Source organism: Poecilia reticulata, chromosome 2, assembly GCF_904066995.2.
Source record: "Poecilia reticulata chromosome 2, P_reticulata-male-v2, whole genome shotgun sequence".
NCBI lineage: Eukaryota > Metazoa > Chordata > Actinopteri > Cyprinodontiformes > Poeciliidae > Poecilia > Poecilia reticulata.
In genome coordinates, this window is record NC_088831.1 from 45,024,907 (window position 1) to 45,049,726 (window position 24,820).

The 24,820-nt window shown below is 44.7% G+C and overlaps 3 protein-coding genes across 5 annotated transcripts; 1 reads left to right on the forward strand and 2 right to left on the reverse strand.

The window, feature by feature from the left end:
• Nucleotides 1–579: 579 nt before the first annotated feature.
• cnot9 (CCR4-NOT transcription complex subunit 9) lies at nt 580–9,513 on the reverse strand. Of its 2 annotated transcripts, none has more exons than XM_081604744.1 (8): nt 9,265–9,513; nt 7,456–7,641; nt 7,271–7,386; nt 6,989–7,098; nt 6,806–6,915; nt 6,008–6,106; nt 5,841–5,932; nt 580–780 (listed from the first exon to the last, which is right to left on the reverse strand). In XM_081604744.1, the coding sequence occupies exons 1-8, from the start codon at nt 9,280–9,282 to the stop codon at nt 684–686; spliced, it is 828 nt and encodes a 275-aa protein (XP_081460870.1). In that variant the 5' UTR covers nt 9,283–9,513; the 3' UTR covers nt 580–683. The 2 variants fall into 2 exon arrangements, with proteins under 2 accessions (XP_081460870.1, XP_008402436.1); XM_008404214.3 differs by lacking the exon at nt 580–780 and adding an exon at nt 1,868–2,578 and having other exon boundaries at nt 9,265–9,508.
• A 665-nt stretch (nt 9,514–10,178) lies between these two features.
• Nucleotides 10,179–21,159, forward strand: usp37 (ubiquitin specific peptidase 37). Of its 2 annotated transcripts, none has more exons than XM_008404218.3 (24): nt 10,179–10,395; nt 11,140–11,349; nt 11,809–11,959; nt 12,406–12,494; nt 12,570–12,685; nt 12,771–12,848; nt 13,060–13,148; nt 13,674–13,767; nt 13,839–13,991; nt 14,059–14,190; nt 14,261–14,384; nt 15,616–15,857; nt 15,951–16,068; nt 16,158–16,237; nt 16,837–17,001; nt 17,078–17,131; nt 17,471–17,612; nt 17,700–17,922; nt 18,443–18,615; nt 18,888–18,948; nt 19,032–19,147; nt 19,221–19,290; nt 19,365–19,503; nt 20,224–21,159. In XM_008404218.3, exons 2-24 carry the CDS (start codon nt 11,176–11,178, stop codon nt 20,309–20,311), a joined length of 2,871 nt encoding a protein of 956 aa, XP_008402440.1. In that variant the 5' UTR covers nt 10,179–10,395; nt 11,140–11,175; the 3' UTR covers nt 20,312–21,159. The 2 variants fall into 2 exon arrangements, with proteins under 2 accessions (XP_008402440.1, XP_008402439.1); XM_008404217.3 differs by having other exon boundaries at nt 10,183–10,395; nt 17,697–17,922.
• On the reverse strand, nt 21,116–24,532 carry ybey (ybeY metalloendoribonuclease). Its single transcript, XM_008404219.2, has 4 exons — nt 23,930–24,532; nt 22,879–23,010; nt 22,107–22,175; nt 21,116–21,409 (listed from the first exon to the last, which is right to left on the reverse strand). Exons 1-4 carry the CDS (start codon nt 24,137–24,139, stop codon nt 21,314–21,316), a joined length of 507 nt encoding a protein of 168 aa, XP_008402441.1. The 5' UTR covers nt 24,140–24,532; the 3' UTR covers nt 21,116–21,313.
• Nucleotides 24,533–24,820: the final 288 nt, after the last annotated feature.

Genomic DNA, 24,820 nt, shown 5'->3' on the forward strand with positions numbered 1-24,820 from the left:
CAGTTGCCATTAAACCATGCATGAGAACAATAACCTCCATAAAAGGCTCACTCTCAGTTCCTCTGATTGTAGAGAGAGGAGATCTTCTTGATAAAGCTGCATTTAAATCTAATCAAATCAAACAGTGACTAAAGGACAGAGTCCTGATCTCCGGCTGCGCAGCTTCATTTTCCTCCCAGTAAACCCAGTTCTCCAAGTCACACAGGTTCTTACAACGTGTCAGAAATCTTCTGGAAAAACATGAAAAGTCGAAATTTTTTTTACTTTTTGTGATTTTTCTAGAAAATTTGAGATTAGTCTCTAAATGTCAGACTTTTTTTTGGTCAGAAATCTGACAATCTGCTTTTCCCCTCATCTGTAACGGCCTCAATACGCCGTTGTACCAAGGAGATGATGTCACCAATAAATGGCAACGCTTTGTGAATGTTTGTTGTCATTCTGTAAATAATGACATTTTTAATTCAAAGTTGCATTAAAAGTGTAATTATTTACTGAATGACATTACCTCTGGCCAGGTAATTAACAATATTTATTGTTAATTAACAGTAATAACCAATATTTCTCCATGTTTATGACAGCGAGTTTTAAATGCTGGTAAATAAAGGGTTAAACTGGTGATGAAGAACCGTCTCCCTCATCAGATCGGAGATGGAAACTCGGCTCCATTTGAGCCGCTGCAGCTTTTAATCGTCTCCCAGCGGGATGAGATTCAGGTGTTTCTCCTCCGTGATGCTTCCCGTCCATCCGTCCTGGTCTGCGGGGTTAATGGAGTCCAGGACGCTGCAGGAAATGAGCCTCATTAAGGCTGAGAGGCTCCAGAGCTTCAAACCACAACCAGGACTTTCCACCAAGTCTCTCATTACCTGCCCCAAAACATAAGACAGAAAACCTGATGACGCATTTAGATTTAACCTGTTTTTTGTTTTGATTTTTCAAGCCACTGGATTAAATTTGCATAAACGAACGACACTAAAAGTAACAGAAATAAACGTTCAGGTCTAGTTTTCTTGCCGTTTACATAAAGATTAAAAATTTGAACGCCACAACATTAGTGAGAATTTTGCTGTGATGCTAATTAGCGACACCAGGCACTTAAAAAATAAAATGCTGTTCAATTTCAGTATTTATTCAGATAAACCACAGCTGGATTGTGGTTTATCCAGCTGTGGATAAACCACAATCCACAGCTGGATTGTGATTTTGTTTAGAATAGAAACAAAATGATTTTGAATAACTATTATTATGCTGTTTTGTCTTATGAGCTCCTAGCTTTTTTTGCAACATGAAATAAGGTTTATAAATTAAATTTCAACATGTATTTTTGAGCAAATACTGTTTTTTATTGTTAGTCTTTTAAATAGTTAAATATAAAAAAATATTTACTGTATAACTTACTAGACATCTATCACTTTGACTATAAAACATTTTATTGGAATATGTACTTACGATATATTTATATTTTTATTTTATTAAGGCTTAGATGCATAATCAACATACATTCACGTGATTTATTATTCTAGTTATATCTACACTTATTGCTAGTTAATAATCATTTCCACTCCTTAGTTGCCTGAAGTCGCTAAATAGCTTCACACCTAAAATTGGAATAATTTTGGTTACATTTCTATTTTAATATATGTAGGCGACATTTCTAAGTCTCAGTATATTTTTATTGCACAACGTTGCTCAAGGTTAAGATTCACGGAGTTTATTGACGAAACTGAATGTAGTGGAGACATGAACCATGCGCAGTTCACACTCCGACCACTAGATGGTACCAAATGATTTCTCATTTCATCTTTAGTCAACATTTTCCCTCCTGGCATCTGACTAACTTCATTGACATATGAAGTCATAATTTCCTGAATATGTTGAAAAAATGTTTATTTAGAAACATAAAGAGGCCAGGAAATCATCTCTGTACAAATGAGTCGACAAACAGCCAACCTGTCCAGAAGGACGCTGCATGACAAACTGCTGCCTACAACACAGAACACAGTTCACCCATCAGAAGTTGCATGAGCGTGTTGCTGGAGGCGACGGGCTGCGAAGGGAAGTATCAGCAGCAGCTCACGAGACCATCAGAGGGAAGTGATGTCATCACAAACCTCTGGTTGATCATGGCGTTCTCTCACCTTTCAACGCTTCACCTGATGTAGTTCCTGTTTGTTCATTTAATCTGTGAAATGTCTCACCTAAACACTACTGCCAAACAGTTCAGAAAAAATATCATGTCTCAGTAAAAGATGTATTCTTTGAAAATCTACCGTGTCTGAAATTCAAGAGTTCGTAATCCAAAAAAACCCCCCAAAAACCCCGTGTCTGTCCGTGGTCGGTCCGCCGTGTGCGGCTCTGAGGACAGTCCTAGCACCAGGGTTGGTGGCAGCTGGCGGGCGGCGGCCCGGGGCGTCACTGCGGGGCGAGCGGGATGCCGCGGGCGTCCGTCACCTGGCCCTCCTGCAGGTTCTTGACGAGCTGAGCGAGCCAGCGCTTGGTGGTGGTGTCGTCCTTCAGAACCTGGGCGAAGGTGCTGTCCTTCAGCTGGTCCGGCAGACACTGACGCAGCGCCTCTCTGGCTCTGAGGAACCGACACGAAACCAGGATGAAGAAAAAGGACTTTTCATGATGAAGAGCTAAAAATCGGGCATTCTCAAACTAAGAGTGAGACGATGTCACTCTCAGATGTCATACGATGCTGCAAAAACAAACCAAAACAACAAAAAACTGTTGCTTGTTTACATCTATCGACTAATAAGTAATATTGCTGCGAAATGTATTTATTGGACGAAACTAGTGATGGGCCAGATGACAGAAACCTCGGCAAGCAAACAGGACGGACCCCCGTGTCGGTGCGCGTGTCCCTTTAAGGAAAACCAGGTGACCCATGCAGTTCCTGTCGTTTGGATGTGAACGTGCCAAACTGTGTTGATGAGGGAGAAACTGTGTCGACACGTTTCTGGGTTTTGTTGGATGGAAATACTTTGTGTTCTTTGGTTTCCGGCTCATATGACTCACCGGCATGGATCCACAGAGGAAGAGGAAGTTTTCTCCATGTGGGATCATTTTGATCTCATCACAAAAAGTATTATTCCGATCACTAGCAGAACAAGTCAGTGTCGGGCCAGGGGGCGGGGCCAATCACCGGGCCCCTAACGAATCACCATTTTCAGTTTCTACAGCAGGGGTCCCCAAACTTTTTCCTGAGGGCCACATAACTTTTCCCTTCTCTGCTGGGGGCCGGAGTCAGTCTGTAACAGAAAAGGTGTGACGATTGCAGGAGAGCCTAAATGTAAAAATGTGTTGTTTTCCAGAAAGCACAATCAAATAAACCTCTCTGGGTTCTTCGCAGAAAAAAATCCAGGAAATAAATAATAACACTATTTATTAAATAAATTTTCATAAAATATTTCCAGACTATAAGCCTCAGATATCTCTGCAGCTCCAGGTTTTCCACAGCGATGCAGCAGCAGCAGAGGGGCGGACAGCCAACATCTGAGTCACTACAGGTCAACTGAATATCACATTTATTACGGTTGAAAAAGAAAAAGTTCCCAAGTTTAGATTTAACTGAACTGATTAGTTTCCAAACGGTAACAGTAACAGTAAAAGTGCTGATCCTTCGTGTTGCTACTAGCATGTGCTAAATGAAAATGGGCTCCTCCTTCTTCTGCTTTAGATTTCAACAGCAGCTTGCATCCATTGTTGCACTACTGCCACCTACTGGATCCTAATATCTATACCTCAGATTCTCATAATGATCCCAGTATTATTTTAAAAAATGAAACATTTTCTATTTACCCTCAGTGCTATTTAACTGATCAACAACATTCTCAAATTTCAATTCCCTATTAAAACCTAATTCTGTTTTAATGGGCGCTTTCTTCTTTTATTTAAAATTTTGACTTCCAACGATTCACTTCCTGCTAAAGAGCCCCCTGGTGGTGGAAGAAAAATCCACATATTAATGGCTTATAGTCCAGAAAATGCGGTATATGAAAAAAATCTGAATGCTCTCTGGTATTCAGGGGGCCGGACCAAATGTGGAGGTGGGCCGGATCCGGCCCGCGGGCCGTAGGTTAGGGACCACTGTTCTACATGTTCATGGGTTTGATTTCAGTTTCAGTCCATTTTCCTCTGGTGAAGCGTTGATCTGTTTGTTTGGCTGAAACATTTGAAACATGAACTCATGTTTTCAGTTTCCAGGGGGAAACCCGAAGGCGTCGGATCGGTTCCCATCTACAACGGCTCAGAACTTCATCCAACTTGAACATTTTAAGAATGAACCGATATTAAAATCTGGGCCAGTACAATATTTGATATTATAATAATCAATAATTGAAGATATTATATGACTTTCCCCACCACTATATAAAAAAATGACAAACATCCCTCGGTACAAACGCAGACATATCGTGTCCTGAGAAATGTTTGGCTCGTTCTTCAAACTCCTTTGTTTTGAAATGTCTGAAGCATTTTACTGCATCCTGCTCCTGACTGATACTAATCATGTTCTGCAAACAGGTGATGGGAAATGTGTCTGCATTGAAGTAAAACTGGGCCGATGTTCATTTTCATTTTGTTGCTGATGGAGGTCATGTGACAGCGATAGCGATGCAGCACAAAATGTCGGTCGATATCATTTATTGGCCATTACAGCAGTATTAATACCACATTTTCTGATTGGTGCGTCTCTACTGAAAACTAAAAGTCTGCAAATAAACTAATTCCTGGATTAATTAATTACAGACCCTAAAATTAACGTGATTAAAATGTTGAATCAAATCCCACCACTAGACGGTTATTAAAAATAATAATAAATTGTATCACTCCGTCTTTTTAGCGGCTGGTTGGAAACATCATCACTGCATGATGCTGAATGTGATGACATGAAAAATGATCCAATAGAGATTTCAACATTTCATCCGTTATCTCTCTTGTCACATTAAAAGTTACAAAATTTTGAAGTTATTCATCATGTTCTCATATTTTTAATGTTGGATATTTTAACAGAACTTCTTTACATGTTAAGTATGAAAACTGTGGGTTTTCTGCAGAATCAGGTTCAGAAAGTAAAAGCAGAACCAAACGAAGATGTTTGAGCAGCTTGGTGGAAACTTTCCATGAATGAAAACAATAATCGCTGCTCAACAGCGACTGAAGAGCCCAGCAGGGGGCGCTGAGCCAGCCGTCCATCCAAACCGCTGACGTATTCCACCGAGAAGCGCACAGAGGAAATGTACCTCTGTGCCAGTCAGAATCTTTAGAACAAACTGGGTTCCCAGCAGGAAACTGGTTTTAAGGTGGATTTTTTACTAGACATTATGTTAGAGGAGCAGAGAGAGAGGGAAAGATTCGGCTCACAAACTAAACCAGGTTCCTCCATATTGCCTCCGACTGTTAGCAAAACTCACCATTTAGCTATAAATACAAAAACTTCACAATAAAGTTCCTGCTGCTCTGGGTGGATGGAGAAACAAACTATTTTACATCAAAAATGATATGAAAATACTAAAAGTTTTCAATAATCTGTTTCCTTTTCCAAACTGGAAAATCTCTGGATTAAATTCAATGTTTCCAGGCCTTTAAAGACGCAGCTCAAACCTTTTCCTCTGCTGGGATTCATCAAATAAATCCTGAAATCTGAACCTCTAAACACCGGGCGGATCTGATTTAGTCGTTTTCGTCTCCAAACAGCAACAAAAACTTCAAGATGAGAAAATAAACGGCTGTTTCCAGCTGTACCCGGGAGTCAGAACGGCGCCCTCTAGTGGTGCCAACTCACCCAAAAACTATAAACACATCCTGAAATGATAGAAAGGCTGAGTTTTCCTCCCGTCTACCTGAGGTTATCCGAGAGGCGCAGGTAGCAGCGGACGACGTGCTTCAGCAGCCGGGCCGACGGCTCCTTGGAGAGCTGCAGCACCATCTTCCCCTGAGGAGACAGAGAGCATGATGGGAACGCTGCAGCGGCGCGAACACCCGGGCCGAATCCGGCAGAGAAACCCACCAGAATCATGGCCACATGGGAGAAACGCTCGTAGGTCTGGCAGATGTAAGCCAGACCGGTGTCGTCCAGCAGGATCTTCTGCAGGATGAAGGTCGCGACCTGACGGGAAAACGGGAATTATGGGATAAAGTCAGGAAAACTCCACTGAGCTACTCAACTGAAAGGACATTTGAGTCTTTTTAAAGGTTAGTTTAGATTCTGAAATGAGGAAAATCATCCCAGGAGAACATCTGGTTCTGCTGCTGCAGGTTTTACACAACAATAAAAACTGGAATCAGATGAGTTTTAGATCTTTCTGAAAGATTTCCCTCGACATCCGGGAACATGAAGCACAACTTGGAACAAAATGTCCAAAAAAATCATTATAAAATGTTTCACCATTTTAAAACAACCAGAAAAATAACCAGAAGTTACTGAGGAGTTAAATAAAAAGGTTCCAAACATCAATCCGGCCTCAACGACACGATAAATGCTGATCAAACTTTTTGTTTACATCCAAACTGCCAGGTTTCTCTTGGTATAAAATATAATGAAAACAATTAAAAAGTAGGATTGTGATGCTGGGAATCTTCAGTCTTTGTTGTAATAAATCTAAATAAAAATAAGAAATAGGCTGCTATGGACCATAGTTGCATTAGCTTGGTGTGGAGTGCTTCAGGCAGTTTAACAGCAGACAGTCGGGTCGACTCGGTTCTACTGGCACCAAAACAGCAACAAACGCATCTTTAGCTCGGTTTAATAAACTGTCCGACTCAAGAATTCATTTCTGAGGGTTTGGGAGCTTTTTAAAAACTTCACCGTTTTGGAGAGTTCGCTCCCTGACTCCATGATGCGCAGACACAGCGGGATGATTTCAGTCGTTAGGAGGAAGTTAATCACTTCCTGTTCGTCTGTTTTCACCAAAGCTCCTATAAAAACAAACATTTAATGATCTGCTTGTAAACATTGAAGTGAACCAGCGGAGCTCCTGAAGAGACGCACCGATGACCCCCAGGCTGGTGAGGCGCAGGTACTCGAAGGGCCGCGTTTTGCTGACTGTGTGCAGGAACGGATACAGGAAGAGGGGAATGTGAGCCGCCAGGAACGCCGACCTGATGGTGGGAAAAGTTTTGACCTTTGAATTTCAGAAATATTTTAGCTTAATCTAAAAATGTGATTCTTTTCCAGCTCATTTTTAAAACTTTTCAGAATGTCTGTTTTTCTGTAGAACATTTCCGAGGTTGAGGAGCAGAAACTGAACCCGGCGGCGGGTTTGGGTTTTACCGCGTCTCAGGGTGCGAGGCGACGCACTGCAGCAGCGCCAGCGCGTTGCACACCCTGTTGGACTGGTGAGCGGTGAGGGTGGGCGGATTGATGGACGGGTAGATGTTCACTATTTCCTGCAACCAGAGAGAGAAATCAGCCAGAGTCTGGACCGGAACCGGGCCGGAGCGGGCCGAGGCTCTGACCTGCAGCAGCGCGGCGATGGTGCCGAAGGAGTGCCAGAGCATGGGGGCCAGGTCCGGCACCGACTCCCGCTTCTTGCTCAGCTCCAGCAGAGCGTTCTCCCTGGTCTCCGGGCTGGACAGCTCATTGATCCACTGGTAGATCTTCTCCCGGTCCACCTGGGCCAGCGCCGTGACGTTGGTGACGGCCTGGAACCAAACAGAAACATTTACCGGATCGTCCTCACCTCACCTGTTCCAATCCTCCATCAGTGGAGAATTTTGCTTCCATTTGGCAGCACATTTAGCAAGTCTTGAAAAGGGCTGGATTATTTTCTGTTTTCCAGGCCCATACTGCCACTCACAGCACAATCAAGTAACCATGTAAATTCAGTTGCTATAAAAACTCTTTTAAGTCAAATATGACTTAAAAGAAATTGGCTCTCTGTTTCTTTTAAAACTTCTGCTGTTTCTGAAGCTCCGCCTCCAGGAAGTCGTCCCAACATGGCTCCTCTATTAACCCTTTATTGTTTTGAACAGCGTTGCTCTGAGCAGCAGCTCCTATAATGGGCTCAGCTGTCTGCTAATTGCTGCTGGCTAGTCTGAAGGAACTGAGTGGGGGAGGAGCTTCGCCTGGAGGGTGGAGGTAGGTCCAACCAGGTTTTTTGCACAGCTGAATGGTTGCCATGGAGATTAAATGATTTCTCAAACATGCATTAAAGAATTAAGGCAACAATCCAGGTATGTTTATGAAGAGGGAACAACATGATTACATGATGTAAAGCTTAAAAAAAGTTTATTTTACATAATACTTCCCTTTACTAGAAGTAAGCAAAAGCTAAAATATTAATACAAAATTGTTGGAAACAAAAGAAAACTCCTGAATAAATTGAAGTTTTAGTCTTTTCCATACTGATGTTTACTATATTTCATTTTAGGAATGATGGTTTCATTCATTCACTGCTACAAATGTTGTCACTGTAGTGTTCAGTCTCCTTCAGGCCCACAGCACATAAATTCAGACTTGAATAAAAGTTCTTCCGGTTTCTGCAGCTTTTGTTGTTGACAGATCCACTTAGTTTGTGCTGCTGAAGCTGCCATTCACCAGACATCCATGAGGGTAACTTATTACACTCAACCAACCAAACTTTATTCCAGACACAGCAAAGGTTTCAATCTCTGCTTGTTTAATCACATTTTACAGTTGGTTAATTAATAAACTGGCTTGTTTTTTGTAATGAATCTGTCACTGACTGGACCACCAGTGGTACACGGACCACAGTTTGAGAACCACGGCTAAGAATCCTCCACTTTTATAGAAACCTCTCTCTTTACTGCTTTATTTTGGTTTCTTAGAAACAGTTTTAACCAAGTGTCCGTTTCTTCTTCTCTTCCTCAGTCTAACCACTCCTAATTGGGCCTGACAAAGATCGTCTTTGGAACAAGATCCTGTAACACCAACTAAATTAGATTCTCTGCGTTTTTTTCTGAAACTGGTTCAAAACAGTCAAGTGAAAATGAATAAATCCTTCAAAAACTACTCATTAACTTTTGTATGATTAGAACAACGTGTCATTGCAAATTATCGCCTATTTCAATTAAAACCGACCCGAATTACCTGAAGCATTAATCGTTATTTTAAAATGAAAAATAAAACGTGGAGCTACGATTCCATCAGATGGAGTAAATCAGTCATAAAACAAGCACAGAGTTGTTCCCTAACAAAATGTGTAAAATAGGTCCATTCAGTGTTTATAATGATGCTAATCCACCAGAATTAGAGTTTGTTGGAGCAAAACAGCGAGTTAAAATCCGCTCGTGTTAAACACTCACCGCTCCCGTCGTCAGCATTCTCCGGACCTCTCCCTGTTTTCCAGTTATTACTCTGAAACTCTGCGTATCAGCTAAACAATTAAACTCTAAACTTTTCACTTGTATCTATTTAAAACATCATATGCACTTTTAAGCTGCCTGCTCCTCGTTCAGTAAACACAATCTTTCTGTTTTTGTTCAGCAATGGAAGCTAACGAGATGCGGACGTGACAAATATCGCGAGAGGAAATAATAGCTCCGTTCTCGTGTTGTGGATGTGTTGATCGTGACCGATCCGGCTCAAAATGCTGGTTCATTGACAAACTTATTTGCAACTCCACTTCACTGCTGCGAACCGTTTCTCTCTTATTTTAAAGACATCATTTGACAGCAAGGCCAAACCAGAGTTGTTTAAAAGTCGAAAGTAAGAGGAGTTGCAGTTGTAAATAAATAAGTTAAATAAGTTGCACAAAAATATGTACAGGTGGAAATGTGTGACAGTTAAATGACTTTGCACCTGGATGAAGGCGCAGTAATCCACACTTTGTAGTAAGCTCTGTTTCAGGGGCAATAAAGGCAAGACGGGGCTAAATTACGTTAAAATTGCCCAGTTGATTGATCAAAAATTATTTCCTTGAATTGGGTTAGTATTTAACTTATGCATGTCATAAGCTCTCATATGACCTTGGGCTGGCGCTGCACTGTTGCTTTGTTCTGTTAGTAAACTCTTTTTCCTAATAATAATATCAATAATAAGAAAACTACAACAAAAAACAGTTTTTATTTACATGGATTCCGAGTCTTTAATAAAGATTGGAAACTTTCACAAACTGACGTATTTTTCTCTCTTTATTATTACATGCCACGTTATTTTGTACAAATGTTAAAACAGTTTAATTAAAAAAATTAAGAAATTCTTACCACATGAAGCGAAATGACATGGATCCCGGAAGAGAGCCGAAAGTCCCATCACCATCTCCTTTCCGTTGTAAACGTTCACATTCCCGCCATCATCGCGCGTTCACTGTCAACAAGAGACCCACCGGAGACCAGGTGAATGCCGGCGAAACTAACTTTCTGTTCCCGGAGGACAACCCACAAACACCGAACCACATTCTGCGCGTCCGAAGGCGCGTGCTCCGCCGTCTTCAGGTAAAGAACCGACGAGTTAATGACGCCATGACTCTGTTTCCATCACCAAGTTACAAGCAGTAATTAGCCACTCAGCTAGCGGCTGCTGCTAGCAGCTCTGCTAATGTCGGCCTCCTCCATCCATTCAGCGCCCGCGGAGAATGAGACGGAGCTCCCTGCCTCCCAGACGCTTAACTGGGCTTGGCTGTTCTTCCCGGGGCTCATCCGGACCGGAACCTCTGTGTTCTGTTCTGTCACAATAATTCACGTCGTCGCCATCAAACGCGGCGGCAGAGAGTTTGTCAGTGTTAGCTGAAGCGAACCGCAGGCTAAACTAATGATGGACAAACGGAAAACAGGAGGAATTTCCTCATCATTCTGGGAGATTGGGCCTCCTCTGAGGATTATATTTTTGGGTTGTAACCTCTTGGATTGGTTCCGGTCGACATTGGCTTTGTTGTCATTGAATAAAGCCCAGAGCTGCTGCTAGAACCTTAAATTCAACGCTGGGTTATTTTACATACAGCACTATCCCAGATCCCAAAGGAAATTAAATGCTGTCTTCCATCTCTGTTGTTGCATGAAAGCTTAAGAAGCCTCTAACTGAAGAGGGCTACATATCAGCCCCCAGACTGGCCCGGCATGCCAACACTCAGCATCCGGGCACTAGAGACGAGACTCTTTGATTTGACCATGTTACCAACTATTACTGCTGCTCATAACTTCGTCTCCATGCTAACAACACAAACCTTCCTCTGCTTCTAGGAATCTTGTGGCGGTGAGCTGTTGGGGCAATAAGCCATGGCAGCCTTCGTGCCCAAACTCTGCAGTGGTGGTACAGTAAAGATCCGGTTCAACAGCATGGACCTGGGCACCACCAAGTGGAGAGAGGGAACGTTTGAGATCCTGGAGAAGGACAACAAGGTCAGCCTGAGCTTGAGATACAGCAGCGGTGGAGCAGCCAGGACCTTCCAGGTGGGAACCTGGTCGCCCTGCGGCCAACTGCAGGGTTATTTTTAGTTACTCTTATGAATAATGTATTAATATTTATATTTTTGACATTTGGTTTTATTATTTTTAGTTATGTTTTTACTGTTAATTGATTTTTCTTTTATATTTTTTCTTCTTATTTTTATTTATTCACATTTTTTGTTTTATTTATTCACTTATTTCTGTTTCTAATTTATTTTTAGATGTTTTTATTTATTTTTACATTTTTAATTTTATTTTACTTATCCACGTAATTAATTTTTATATAATTTTAAATGTATTTTTGTGTGTTTATCATTGTATTTATGTTTTTCTATTTGTTTTTATCTATTTTAATTAATTTTTGCATGATTTTTATTCATTTCTTTGCTCATGGTGAAGTGATGCACAGTGTGGAAACGCAGGATGAATTTGACTGAAGTGAATTTATTTTGCTGCCTGCAGCTGAATCAGAACGTGAAGAGCTTTACCCAGAACCTGAACCGGATCATGCTGACCCTGAAGGACAGCAGCATCATCACCCTGGATAAAATGCCCGTCCAGCTGGTTCAGAGGACCAAGGAGTTCCTGGAGAAACTGAAGCAAGGAAAACCGGGTAATTACCACACATGTTCAGTCAGATCTAGAAAAACGTCAATCAAAATGTTTTAAATTGAACTCAGAATGATGACAGAAAATCATAAAATTACAAAAAGTCACAAAGTTAATGCAGTTCTTGCTTTGCTAACAGGTAGAAATGTTTGTTTTTAGTTGTAAACAATGTTTACGGTGCCTGCAGGTGCAGTTTCTACCAGCAGGTGGCAGAGTTTCTCCATTTATTACTGTTCAACCAGTTTTAAGTTGGGTTTCTTCTGCTGGAGTTAATTATAACGTTTTCTAAACAAATGATTTATTAAGATGTTTTAATAAAAAATTAACGATGAAGTTAAGCTAAACTTGTTTTATTAAGAGTAAAATCCAGCAGAAAAATAAATAAATGATGGAAATATCTGTATGTGATGCTCTGTAATGTGAGCAGCTGTGCTTCCTGTCGTCCCTCAGTCTTGAAATCGTCCCATGGAAGTGCCAACTTCGGCGTGCTCGGCAACCGGCCCATGAAGAACGAGAACAGCCCGTCTGGGGACAGACAGGTGAGCATCGGTGTTTACCTGAGCGCCGAGCTCAGTCAGAGAGACGAAGGCTGAACGTTTGACTCAAACACTCAGACCACGCCGAGGCGGCAGAGCGCCGACGGCCGGGACGACTCCACCCCGCGGAAACCTCTGAGCAGCCCGAGCAGAGCGGCCTCCACGCCGACACGCAGCGGACTCTCTGAAAACAGGTGGGGGAGGGGCGCCGGCGTCCCTTTGTAAACCCGGCCGTGTTCAGGTCAGTTTGGTGCAGCTTGTTGTTGCTGCCTGTTTCAGGGGGGAGAAGAGGAAGAGGCTGCTGAACTCTGAAAGCGACCTAACGGAGGATTACCCCAAGGAGAACGACTCCTCCAGGTGAGCTGCAGCTGCAGCTGCTGCTGCTGCTGCTGCTGCTGCTGCTGCTGCTGCTGCTGCTGCTGCTGCTGCTGCTGCTGCTGCTGCTGCTGCTGCTGCTGCTGCTGCTGCTGCTGCTGCTGCTGCTGCAGCTGCTGCAGCTGCTGCTGCGACACGTTGATGTTTTACCAACAGAAAGCAAACAATAACACTTTATCACTTGTGATTTCAGTAACAACAAGGCCACTTTGGACCCGTCCAGGAAGTTTCTGCTGAGCTGCAAAGATAAACTGAAGCAGACGGAGGAGAACCGGAGCTCAGGTTGGCTCCGCCCCCAACGCCTCACCACTGTTTAATGATGACGCCCCGAATGTGTTTCAGACGGTCTGGGAATGAGGACTGCAGCTTGTGATTATTATTCTGAAGATGAATTGATGAATTGTTCTGTAACACCTCAGGTTTACTCCATACAATATTAAAGACACAGAAAAGATTCATCAGCTTTTTCTTTTCCAAATACGGGAGTAACAACAAATCTTTTTTCAAAGTGCCTTTTTCTTTTCTCTTTTTTTTAAGTGACAAATCTAGAAACCTGTTTTTGTTTTATTCAATAACGTGACTAGTGATTATTTTATTTTTTATTTATTTTGAAAGCAGCTTTATGTTTTTGTTTCTTTTTCTTTTTAAAAGGTGAATATTGATAAATATCGTGATGTTTTTTCAAATAAGTAACAAATCCTGTGACTTTTTTAAACCGACAGCTGCTTTAAAAGCTCCGGTGTTCAGTCGTGTTGCTCCTCTGGCTTCCTGTTAACCTCCATCTTTCCTCCTCTCCTCCGTCTGCAGCCCCGCTGAGCTCCGCTCCTCTTCAGCCGACGTCGTTCTACGGCAGCCGATCTGGAACCAAAGACTACGGCCAGAGCCACTCGTTCCTGGACAGGTGAGTTCCTCTCAGGTGAGGCGATTCGCTCGCTGCCAGCGGAGAGCGTGACGTTTATTGACGGTCCTCAGGGCGTCCGGCGCCGCTCAGACCTCCACCACCAAGAGAAGCCTGATGCTGCCCAACCACTCCACTCCCTTTAAGAAAGTCCGTCCATCTCTGGATTACGGCTGGAACAAGCAGAGACCGTCCAGCCTGGCGCAGCCGCAGCCGCCCCTGCAGGGGTGAGGCCCCGAAGCACAAACGAGCTTCAGCCTGACCCAACGCCAAATTAACCGTGACTTTCTGCAGGTTCTCCAACCTGGGCAACACGTGCTACATGAACGCCATCCTGCAGTCGCTGTTCAGCCTCCCCTCCTTCTCCAACGACATGCTGAAGCAGAGCATCACCTGGAAGAAGGTTCCTGTCAACGCCTTGCTCAGGTGAGGCTCGCCCGCTGGCCGCTTCACTGAAACTTTGACCCCATCTCTGACGCCACGCGTCCGTCTGCAGGCGCTTCGCCCACCTGATGGTGAAGAAGGATGTGGCCTGTCCAGAAACCAAGAAGGACCTGCTGAGGAAGGTGAAGAACGCCATCTCCTCCACGGCCGAACGCTTCTCTGGAAACGTGCAGAATGTAAGACGTCCTGCTTCCTTTCTGTGGCGTTAACACGCTCCTGCAGAGACTTTAACTAGACCCACACCGAGAAATCAGCCGAATGAACCGGAAACTAAAAGGTCGTCTAGTGGAGGTCAGGCTCACCTGCCCATCAGTCCAGACTGTTTTTAAGCCATTTTATCTCTGATTTTTAGAAAGTTAAAAAAAAAAATCTTTGACCATCAAGTGAACATGAAGGTCCAGAAACAAGACGACTCACTGGAAACGAAGCACAAGAAGTTCTAGAAGCGTTTATTCGTTTTTTTTTCCTAATGTGAGCAAATTTTAAAGTTCAAGTTACAGAGATGAAGAGGCGGAGCTTCATAAGTTGCCATGGTGACAGAACCAGCTTCATGTTGGTTAAAACAATCTGAAACTGAACTTGAAGTTGCCCCTAAGCCACTAATGCTGCTTCAGTTCAACTCAAATACTTGATTAAATGTGTAGTTGCTGTTGATGCTGTGGAGTGGAAGGATCTGCAGTAGCAGCCAGTGTCGCAGCGAATCTGAAGAATCCTCTGACTAAAGATTGTTGCTGTGTGTCTCATGACCATCATGATATCCACGCAGCAGAGACGAAACTCTACGATAGCATGTTCTACATGACATCAGCTGTTAGCTAGCTCTGCTAATCCACTTCATTTGCTTTTGCTGGTCCTCTGAAAGGCTCCGTTTTAGTCCAACTCCAGTGTGTTTGCTTAGAAAGTCTGGTTTGTTTGGGGAGGTGTGAACTCTTGATTCAGTCTGGCTGAATGGACTGGAGAGCAGGGCATTCTGGGTAAATCCAACAAAAACAAACGTGCTAGCCTAGCGCTAGCAGGAGAAATGGCTCGTGGTCTTTAGCCAAAGACTAAAGAGAAATCCTCCAACCGCTAAAATCAAATGACACCGTTTTTGTTGGTGAAGCAGGAAGTTGCTCTCAGCGTCTTCAGAGGTTTTGTGTGGTTTCCTTCAGTGGTTGTTGGTGCAGCGCCCCCACAGGCCAGGAGGGGAACAGGTTGGTTTCACTCAGAGCAGAGAGAGAGACAAATAATCAAACCGAGTCTGATGGGCCACCAGGTAGTTCAGGGATAATTTGAGGGTTTGGAAATGTTGATCAGCTGCTCCCAGTTTTAAAACCAATACCTTGTTGCCATGGTTACGGAATAATTGTCCAAACAATTCAGCCAGAAAATGAGCAAACGTGACCTGAAGCTGTCCCTGTTGGTCAGGACGCTCACGAGTTCCTGAGTCAGTGTTTGGATCAGCTGAAGGACGACGTAGAGAAGATGAACAAAAGCCTGGCGATCGACACGGCTGCTTCCTCTTCCTCCTCTTCCTCCTCGGTGACGTGTGACAACGCTCCGGAGGCGGCGATGACACCCGGCGACGAGGCCGACACCTCCCGCATCTACACCTGCCCCGTGGCCGTCAACATGGAGTTCGAGGTGCAGCACACCATCACCTGCAAATGGTGAGACCTCTTCCTCTTCCCGCTCCTCTTCCTCCTGGTTTCTGCGTTAGCCAGCCGGTTCTGAGGCTGTGATGCTTGTCGTTGGTGTTGCAGCTGCGGTGAGGTGGTGAACAAACGCGAACAGTTCAACGACCTTTCCATCGACCTGCCGCGCAGGAAGAAAACGCTGCCGCTGCGCTCCATCCAGGACTCCCTGGACCTCTTCTTCAGGGTCAGTCCTCCTCCTCTTCCTCATCTCTTTAGCTAAAGATGCTAGCTGTCACCCACCTAACGTCTGCTGGGTGCTCTGTTTGTTTCCAGATGGAGGAGATTGAATATTCGTGTGAAAAGTGCAGCGGGAAATCTGCAACGGTTACTCACAAGTTCAGCAAACTGCCCAGGTACCACAGAATCCAGAACCGGCCATGTATTTTACTGGACCGGAGGTCATGTGACTGCTGTATGCACATGTTGCTATGCATTGAATCAAACAACGGGGACGCCATGTTTTACATGTTTTACGATTAATTGTCAGCACTACAGAAACTAGATAACGAGGCTCAATGTGTAACTTTTAACAGGTCAGTAAAAAGATCCTCATCGTCTGACAGACGTTTAAATGAGCTAATCAAGCAGCTCCGTGTTCAGACGATCACTTATTGATCACAAAACAAACATCGACCCTGAAAACGTAAAACTAACAGACTGAACGTTCTGATCTTTGTGGGAAATGTTTGGATGTTTTTTTTGGTGTTTGATGCAATTCAACGTAATTTCTTCTCTGTCGGCTTGTGGAGCTGTTGTCAGTCGGTTGCCATGGCAACGGGTGTGTAGCAATGGCGGCTGCTGGTGTGCATTGCTAGCTATAGTATAGCAGCTAATGGGCAGGCGCTAGCTGCAGCGGCTAACAGTCGCGGTCCTGTCCAGTGGTGTATCGCTGTCTGACCCGGCCCAGTTGAAGGAGCTGAACAGAACCAGCTGACCCGTGTCTTCCTCTCAGAGTCCTCATCCTCCACCTGAAGAGGTACAGCTTCAACGCCCAGCTGTCCCTGAACAGCAAGCTGGGCCAGCAGGTTCTGATCCCGCGGTACCTGACGCTGCTGTCCCACTGCACCGACGGCACCCGGGCCCCCGTCAGCCTGAGCTGGACCCCCCAACCCGCCACGTACGGCCCGCTGCACGCCGCTTCACCTCCACTTCCTGTTTCACCAGCTGATGATGTTTCTGCTCCGTTCCTAAAGGTCCAGAACCCTGAAAACGTCGCAGTCGATCAACTGCTCCACGACTCCTCAGAGGTGAGTTTCACCAGAACCAGAACCTGAGGTCCAGGGTTGTACTAACTTATCTCAGGATTTCAAAGGGTTACAACTGATTTAATGATTCCTCAGGAAATCAGATTGTTACATCAACCAATAAAACAAAGTGGCTCTACAGAGCAGAACCTCCAGGTTCCTGGTCTGTCCTGTTTGGACCTCTGAGCACCAGCCCGGTTCTGGTTCTACTACTATACTAGGACACTTTCTGAATATTCTAGTTTTCTGATTCACTGGATTTTGAGTTTCCATTCTCTGATGTGTGACTGAGGTTTTCTTCTGAAGCGACGAGTTTTAAAGGTTTCTGTGATGTTTGTGCAGGAGGGTTGGAGGGAAATCCTCCAGCTGCAGCTCCGTCCTGCTGGACTCGGACTACGAAGACGAACCCACCAGGAAGGTGAACGTGAGCCGCAGGCGGCGCCTGAGCATCTGCCTGCCTGAAGAGGACGACCGTCCAGAGGAGGTCGGGTCCAGCTCGGCGCCTGAGCGCTGCTCGTCTCGCCCTCTGCGTCTGGTCGTGTCGTTTTGAAGTTTGATGTGTTTTCAGAAGCCGGCGGCGGCGGCGATGGATTCGTCAGAATTCAGTGGCATAAACGACGACGAGATGTTAGCCGCCGTGCTGGAGATGAGCCGACAGGAAGCCGGGCTTCCTGCTGCGGCGCCGCTGGAGGACGAGCCGACCAGCAGCCCCGACACCGGGTTCGGAGACTCGGACGTTCACGACCTGGCTTATCACACGGAGCTGCTGGAAACGGACAGCAAGCAGCCTGCAGGTGGCGCTAGCTTTAATGCAGCAGCTTCTGCTTTAAAGGGGCAGCATCATGTTGATCTTTCCATCATGTTCTGTTTTTCTCTTATCAAAAACAAACCTGGAGGGTTGTTTGATACTTTAATGTATGTTTGAGAGAGTTTTCATCTCCATGGCAACCGTTCAACAAGGCAAAACGCCTGGGTGGTCCTAGCCCCGCCTTCGAGGCGCAGCTCCTCCCCCACTCAGCTCCTTCAGACTAGCCAGCAGCAATTAGCAAACAGCTGGTGGATTTGCTCAAAGCAGAATTTGTTTTAAGTCGTGTTTGATAAGAACAGCATTTTTATTCAACTCATTTTAACGCTTGTGCTTTAAAATGGCAACATGCGCCTGGAAAACATCAAACTGCCCCTTTAAAGAGCCACGTCAGTCTGATGATGTCATTCAGTGTGAAACAAACTGGAGTAAAAGTTGTTTTTGGCCCAGACCAGCAGAACTTCACTGACATGTCTGGGTTTGTCTCTGCACGTTCTGGTGCCGCTCAGACGTCCTGGACTCTCTGGATCTGACCATGGATGAGAACAAGGAGAACCAGACCCCGGAGGGCGCGCAGCCGCAGGGCGAGCTGGACTGGGTCCAGCAGTACAGCCTGGACCAGGAGCGGGAGCGGGAGGAGCAGGAGCTGCAGCAGGCGCTGGCCCAGAGCCTGCAGGAACACGTAAGACCAGAACCGCCGCCCGACTCGGGCTGGAGCCCAGCAGCACAAAACGCTGTGCAGCAAAACCTTTCCTTTGTGCCGCCGGCAATAAATAAATATTAATAAATATTAAAGACGCTACAGAGATAGTCAGTGTCTTCAAAGCAGAAGCAGCTCCAACAAAAAGATTTGCTGCCTAGTTGATTGACACTAGTTGTGTTAGACTTGAAGAAAGTGGGGGGTTCAGCCTGGTGCCGGTTCTGACCCGCTCTGACCCGGCCGTTCTCCTGCAGGAAGCCCAGGAGATGAGGGAAGACGACGACCTGAAGAGAGCCACTGAGCTCAGCCTCCAAGGTAGGCAGAGCGTCTGTCTGTCTGTCTGTCTGTCTGTCTGTCTGTCCACCCAGAGGAACTGCAGCGTTTCTGTCGCCCTGCAGAGTTCAACAACTCGCTGCCGGAGCTGCTGGGTTCGGACGACGACTCCGGGAACGAGGACGTCCTGGACATGGAGTACACTGAAGCCGAGGCGGAGGCGCTGAAGAGGAACGCCGAGGTAACGGCCGTCCGGCTGTCCTGGAAATCTGCCTGAAATCTGAAATACTGAGCGTTTGGTCTCCGATCCGCAGGCCGGAGAGCTGGCCAACTCCTACAGACTCATCAGCGTCGTCAGCCACATCGGGAGCAGCTCTTCCTCTGGTGCGCTCCTCTTCCTCGTCCTCCCCGTTTTCACCGCCGTTCCTCTACTAAAGCCGGTTCTGATCTCATCCCAGGACATTACATCAGCGACGTCTACGACATGAAGAAGCAGTCGTGGCTGACCTACAACGACCTGGACGTGTCGCGCACGCAGGAGGCCGCCGTCCAGCGGGACCGCGACCGCAGCGGGTACATCTTCTTCTACATGCACAAGTGAGTTTTCAGTCCATCGGGTCAGTGGGAGCCCCTTTTTTAAGAAGTCGGAATCTGCCGGAGGAATGAACTTGTATTAAACAGAATCTTTTTTTGGGATGATGAGAAAGTTTCTTGATTTAACTAGACACGTTTCCTGGATTTATTTCCAACCCCTGGCAGTTAAATGCTTCAGGATTAAAGGGGCAGTGCCCTAAAATCTACTCTTTTTAGCGTTTATTCCCTCATCTAAAACATACCTGGAGTTGCCTCGACACTTTCACACATTTTGAGAAATCCTTTCATCTCCGTGGCAACCATTCAACTGTGCAAAACGCCTGGGTGGACCTAGCTCCGCCCTCAAAACGGGCGGGGCTAGGGGGCTAAATTGTGAAGCAAATTTTATTTGAAGTCATATTTGACATTTAAAGCGTTTTGATAACATCTGAAGGTCACAGTGACCTGATAGGGGTGTAAGACCTGCTGCCCCTTTAACAGCATGCAGTATTCACAACACGTTTAGCTATGTTTAAATTCACTAAACTTAATTACTCAAAGTGTGAGAAATTTGGAAAACATAAAAGCCATGTGAAGATAACGAGTTGAGAAACTGAAAACGGCCCAAAGCTTCAGAACCCTGGAGACCAGCTGGACCAGGACCTGGAGGCTCGGTCAGCGACCCAAACCCTCCAGCTGCTCCGCAGTCAGCCGGGCTGATCGGAGGCCGTCTGTCTGTTTCAGGGATGTTTTCGAGCAGCTGTCGGAGGCGGAGCGGTCCGGATCCAGCAGCGCCTCTGAAGCAGGAAGGAACGTCCTGCAGCCGCTCTGAGCTCTGCACATCCTGCCGGTTCCTGCTAGGTGGCGCTGTCCTCCGTTTGTTCCTCTACTCAGACGGCAAAGTGTTAACGACTCAAACGTTCAGCGGATCAAACTTTGCCTCCGTGTCTGAGGCCATTTTGTTTTTTTCTTTGTTTTGTTTTTTGTCCTGGTTTCAGCAGAGCTGCTGGTTCTGGTTCCATGTTTGCAGATCCTTTAGTTCTCTACTGAATAAAGAAATTCTATGTTGGAGTAAATCTGTGGCAGAGCTGGAGGCTTGCTGTGTTTAGCGGGTCCGTTTGGTGCAATACGTAGGTTCTGGCTCGGATGCTTTCCGTTGCTTTGGTGCTGCTTTGTGTTCGGTTCTGTCCGTTAGTTACTGAGCTCCTGAGTTGGACTCGGCATTACTGGGTTTTGAACTTGTGCCTCCTAAGAGAACTTTTCTAAACGTGTTTCTGAGCTTTATTTTGACAGCGTTGTTTGGTTTTGGATGTTTGGACCTTCGTTTGTGTAAAGCTAGCAGATGGTTCTGGTGTTTGCAGCGTAGCGGCCCGTCGGCCCAGGAGAAACTGTTCCTGTTTCTTCAGTATTTATCTAGAGGAGAATCCTTGTTTATAGTTTTTAATCCACTGTAAAATGAAACAAGTCGGTCATAATTTACCCGCATAAGATGATTTCTTTTTAACATGAGCGGTTTGGGCAGAGCTGAAGTCCAGCCGGACCTCCTGCCGTCTGAGTGAAACCTGAGCGTCAAGAGGCTGAAATGTATTTATGCAGTGAGAGTGAGAAGCTTTTTCTACCCTTCATACTCGACTGATTCTTCCTGAAAGCAGATTTTAATAAAATTATAGTCAAAACAAACTGGATTAGTTCTTTTTTTTTAAATAACCGGTTCAGCTTTTGTTCTGCTGTAAATGTCCTTCCAGCAGTCGGTGTTTTTACATAGAAACCATTGAACTTCAGCAGTGGGTTGAACTGGTGCAAAAACATTGAGCGCGGCGCCGAACCGCCGCCGTCACGTTTCCGGGCTGAACGCCTTCATGAGCGGCTCAAGATGGCGGCCGGTCAGTCTGTTGTATTCGCTCAGGATGTATCGCTCCCTCTGCAGCATCTGCAACAAAATGTCGTCATTGATGACCTTCAGCTGGCTGATCCATACATTTACTGGTAAAATGTTAAAACGGTTAAAACATTTTGGACATGAAAACGATTTAAAAATCCTGTTTAGGAGAATATTCCTAATCATTTCTCCCTCCTTAGAGAAGATCCAGGAATGAAGAGATTCTTCATCTGGAATGTTTCTGTCAGGGATCACAGGAAGCGACACCTTCTCTGGGTAACCATGGTAACTAGATGTTGTTTTTACCACTCAGAGCAGCTCATTACCATTTCAAGAAACAGCTGAACTTTGACCCCAAACCCCAGACAAGTTGAAAAGGATGCAGAGAGGAGGAGGAAGTTGATCTCATCCCCTACTCCAGCATCTCTGCCACCAGGCAGACTTTAAACATCTGCAGCCGTTGGCACAAGGCTTCAGTCAGAGGCCTCTTCACATTTGTTGCAAGACTGACTGGTACTGGAGATCCTTCCTGCCCACTGCATCATTCACAGCGACTTTGTGAAGATAAGTTATGACAATATTTAACTTGTATTTGGAATAAAGTACTTTTGAATTGAATCAAAATGATACGGATCAAAGTTTGAATGCAACTCTGAGCTGAACAGAACCGTCTGATCTGATCAGGAGTGATTATAGCGATCAATAATGAACAACAACATGGCCGCCTGTCGGTGAGCTGCGGACTCACCTCGGCCCATTCCTCCTCCGTCTCATGCCGGTAGCCCAGCAGGTGGCAGATCCCGTGAGCAGTGACGGCCTGCAGGAGCAGCAGAGCAGAGATGAAAACAACGGCCGAGTACATTTCTAGATTCACTTCACATAATTACAAGGAAAGAATTATTTCTCTGTCAAAATGTTAATGTGCAAGAAAAAACTATTTTCTTTGATTAACAGCTTAAATGTAGAATTATTTATGACATAATGTCAGAAATTCAGAAGAAGAAAAAACTTGGAATTTCACTAAAATATAAATTTGTGCATTTGTAAAGAGAAACGCCAAAAGTCCTCCAACATCTGGATATTTTCCAGTGTAGTTGGTAAATCCAGGCTGTTTTCCTGCAGCAGAGCCAAATCCTCCAGGTCCAGACTGACCTTTCACCTTGAACCGGATCCAGAAAACACCGGAGACTGAGGAGGAAGCTGCAGAAATCTGAACCCGAGAAATGTTCTGATCCAGGAGAAAAGCCCGGAGCTACGGCTTCCAGTCTGGAAAATATCCAGACGCTGGTCTCAGATTTACCACTTCAGTCTTAAAGACTTCTGTTGTTTGTCGCAAATGTCTGACTTTATAAGCTCCATAAACTTTTTACAGAAAATTCCAGCTTTTTTTCTTGTAAATATGGAATTTCTTTTCTAATTTTCTCAGTTTATTGGTGTAAATTTGCTCTTAAATAATTTTTTCAGCAGTGAGAACCTGTGATCAGCTGAACATACGAGTCAATAGAAAACTCGTAACTCACAGTAAGAGCACCATGAAGGTCCAGCGATTCTTTCTGGCACTGATTCATCACGAACTCGACCCCCAGGAAGATGTCTCCCAGGTTCAGCTCATCTCTGTGCAGCGGACACGGCAGCTTACCGGGCCTCAGGTCCTGGAGGAACACGGATGGAAATAACTTCACCTGAAAGCTACGGAAAACCTTCACATGGCACTTGAGTTGGTTCATCATTTCATAATTCTGACTTTCAAAGACATAATTGACAGAAAATATCACATCGTTTCTCTAAGGAGTATTGCTCTAGTATCACATAATCGTAACTTTTAAAAAAAAGTATTTAAAGCTAGAAATTATAACTTCTAGTAAGGCTTTTATATTTTATTTCAAGGCAGAAATGGGCTTCCATATGATGCAGATACAGAAATAAGATTTTTGTCTAGTTGTCCCACGGTGTGTTTCAATTCAGTATCGTATTCTGTCAGCTCACAACCGAAAAAATTGAAGTGGAACAAAAAAATACACTTATTTTTATGTATTTGTATCTTAAAAGGGTTTTACTTTTGTGTTGTCATATTAGAATATGGCTGTGTGCCCCCGGGCCTCTCCTTTGGGAGCGCCACTGATTTCAGGCGCTATTTTTTTTTTCTTTCAATCCCGTTAATTTAATCTTCCATATCTCTGGAATAAAACATCGCACACACATAAACTTTCCCCTCTGTGGTCGCTAGAAGGTTCTGCCACTTAGGCAGAGTTTTAAACGACTTTGAGTTTTAAACACAGCGACTGTTTTTAAGGCTTTAACGGCCGTTGCTGCTCCATCGTCCCTCTTTCCAGAAAATGCGGGAATCATAGCAACCGAAGACTCCGATTTTTTTCGAAGTCACACAGGAAGTTGGCTAAAAATTTCAGAATAAAAAAAAATCAAAAATAAAAATATGGTTCTGTCATGTATTATTAATATAATTTTAAAGTTAATTAAAGATTAGATAGACTTTGTTTGACAGCAACTCCATCGGTAATGTTATTGCTGTACATTTAACAGCCATATTTAACAACTAACGGAATCGGTTACCTCATAAAACGGGAAGGACAGGACATCTGTCGGCGCGTTTTTCTTCCTGTAAAGGTTGTTGATCTGCTGAATCCTGCGGTTGTCCACGCAGATGATGCCCAGGTCAAACTTCTGGATGCCCAGGATGTGTCTCAGCGTGTCCACGTCCCTGCGCAGCCTGGCGCGGCGGAGAGGAACCACCTTCTGAAGGTTCCGCAGAACTACTCCCATTTTGAGCCGAGTAGGAGATGGACGCGACGCGGAACCTCACGGCATGGACGAACCCGAACCGAGCCTTTAGCTGCTGATAGGAACCAACACTGAGCCTCTCAGTAAAGGAGAACAGCCTCATTCAGAGTCAGTCATTCAGAACACAATTCAAGGTGACACCATGAAGCCGGTGCTGAAGTTGGCTTCTGACTTACAACTTCCGGTTTGACACTTGATTAAAGGGCTAGTTCAACATTTTCCTCAATTCAGAATCTAAATGCTGACGATATTTAGTCTTAAAATGCACTTCATTAAATGTAACAGTATTTTTACATTTAATGTTCATTTGAGCTATACGTGCCAACCTTTGCGCAACCTGGTAGTTAATTATCAGTTGAATTTGTTTGTATTTAAGTTTCATACGAGTCGTTAGAAGATACATTTGTTTACATTTAAACTCTATATGAGCTGAGAGATTCGACTAATGATTAACTCCACACACAGAGAGAGAGAGAGAGAGAAATGTACAAATTTAAGATAAATAGAAGAAATACTCAAGAGAAACGACAGAGAGGAAGAGAGTAAAACTATCCATCCATTTTCTAACACCAGTAATGATGTTTCACCATGGTGTTGTAGATCCATCTAGTCCAGTTTGGATAAATTCAAGAATTTACATGGTAAATATACCAGCAACCCTCC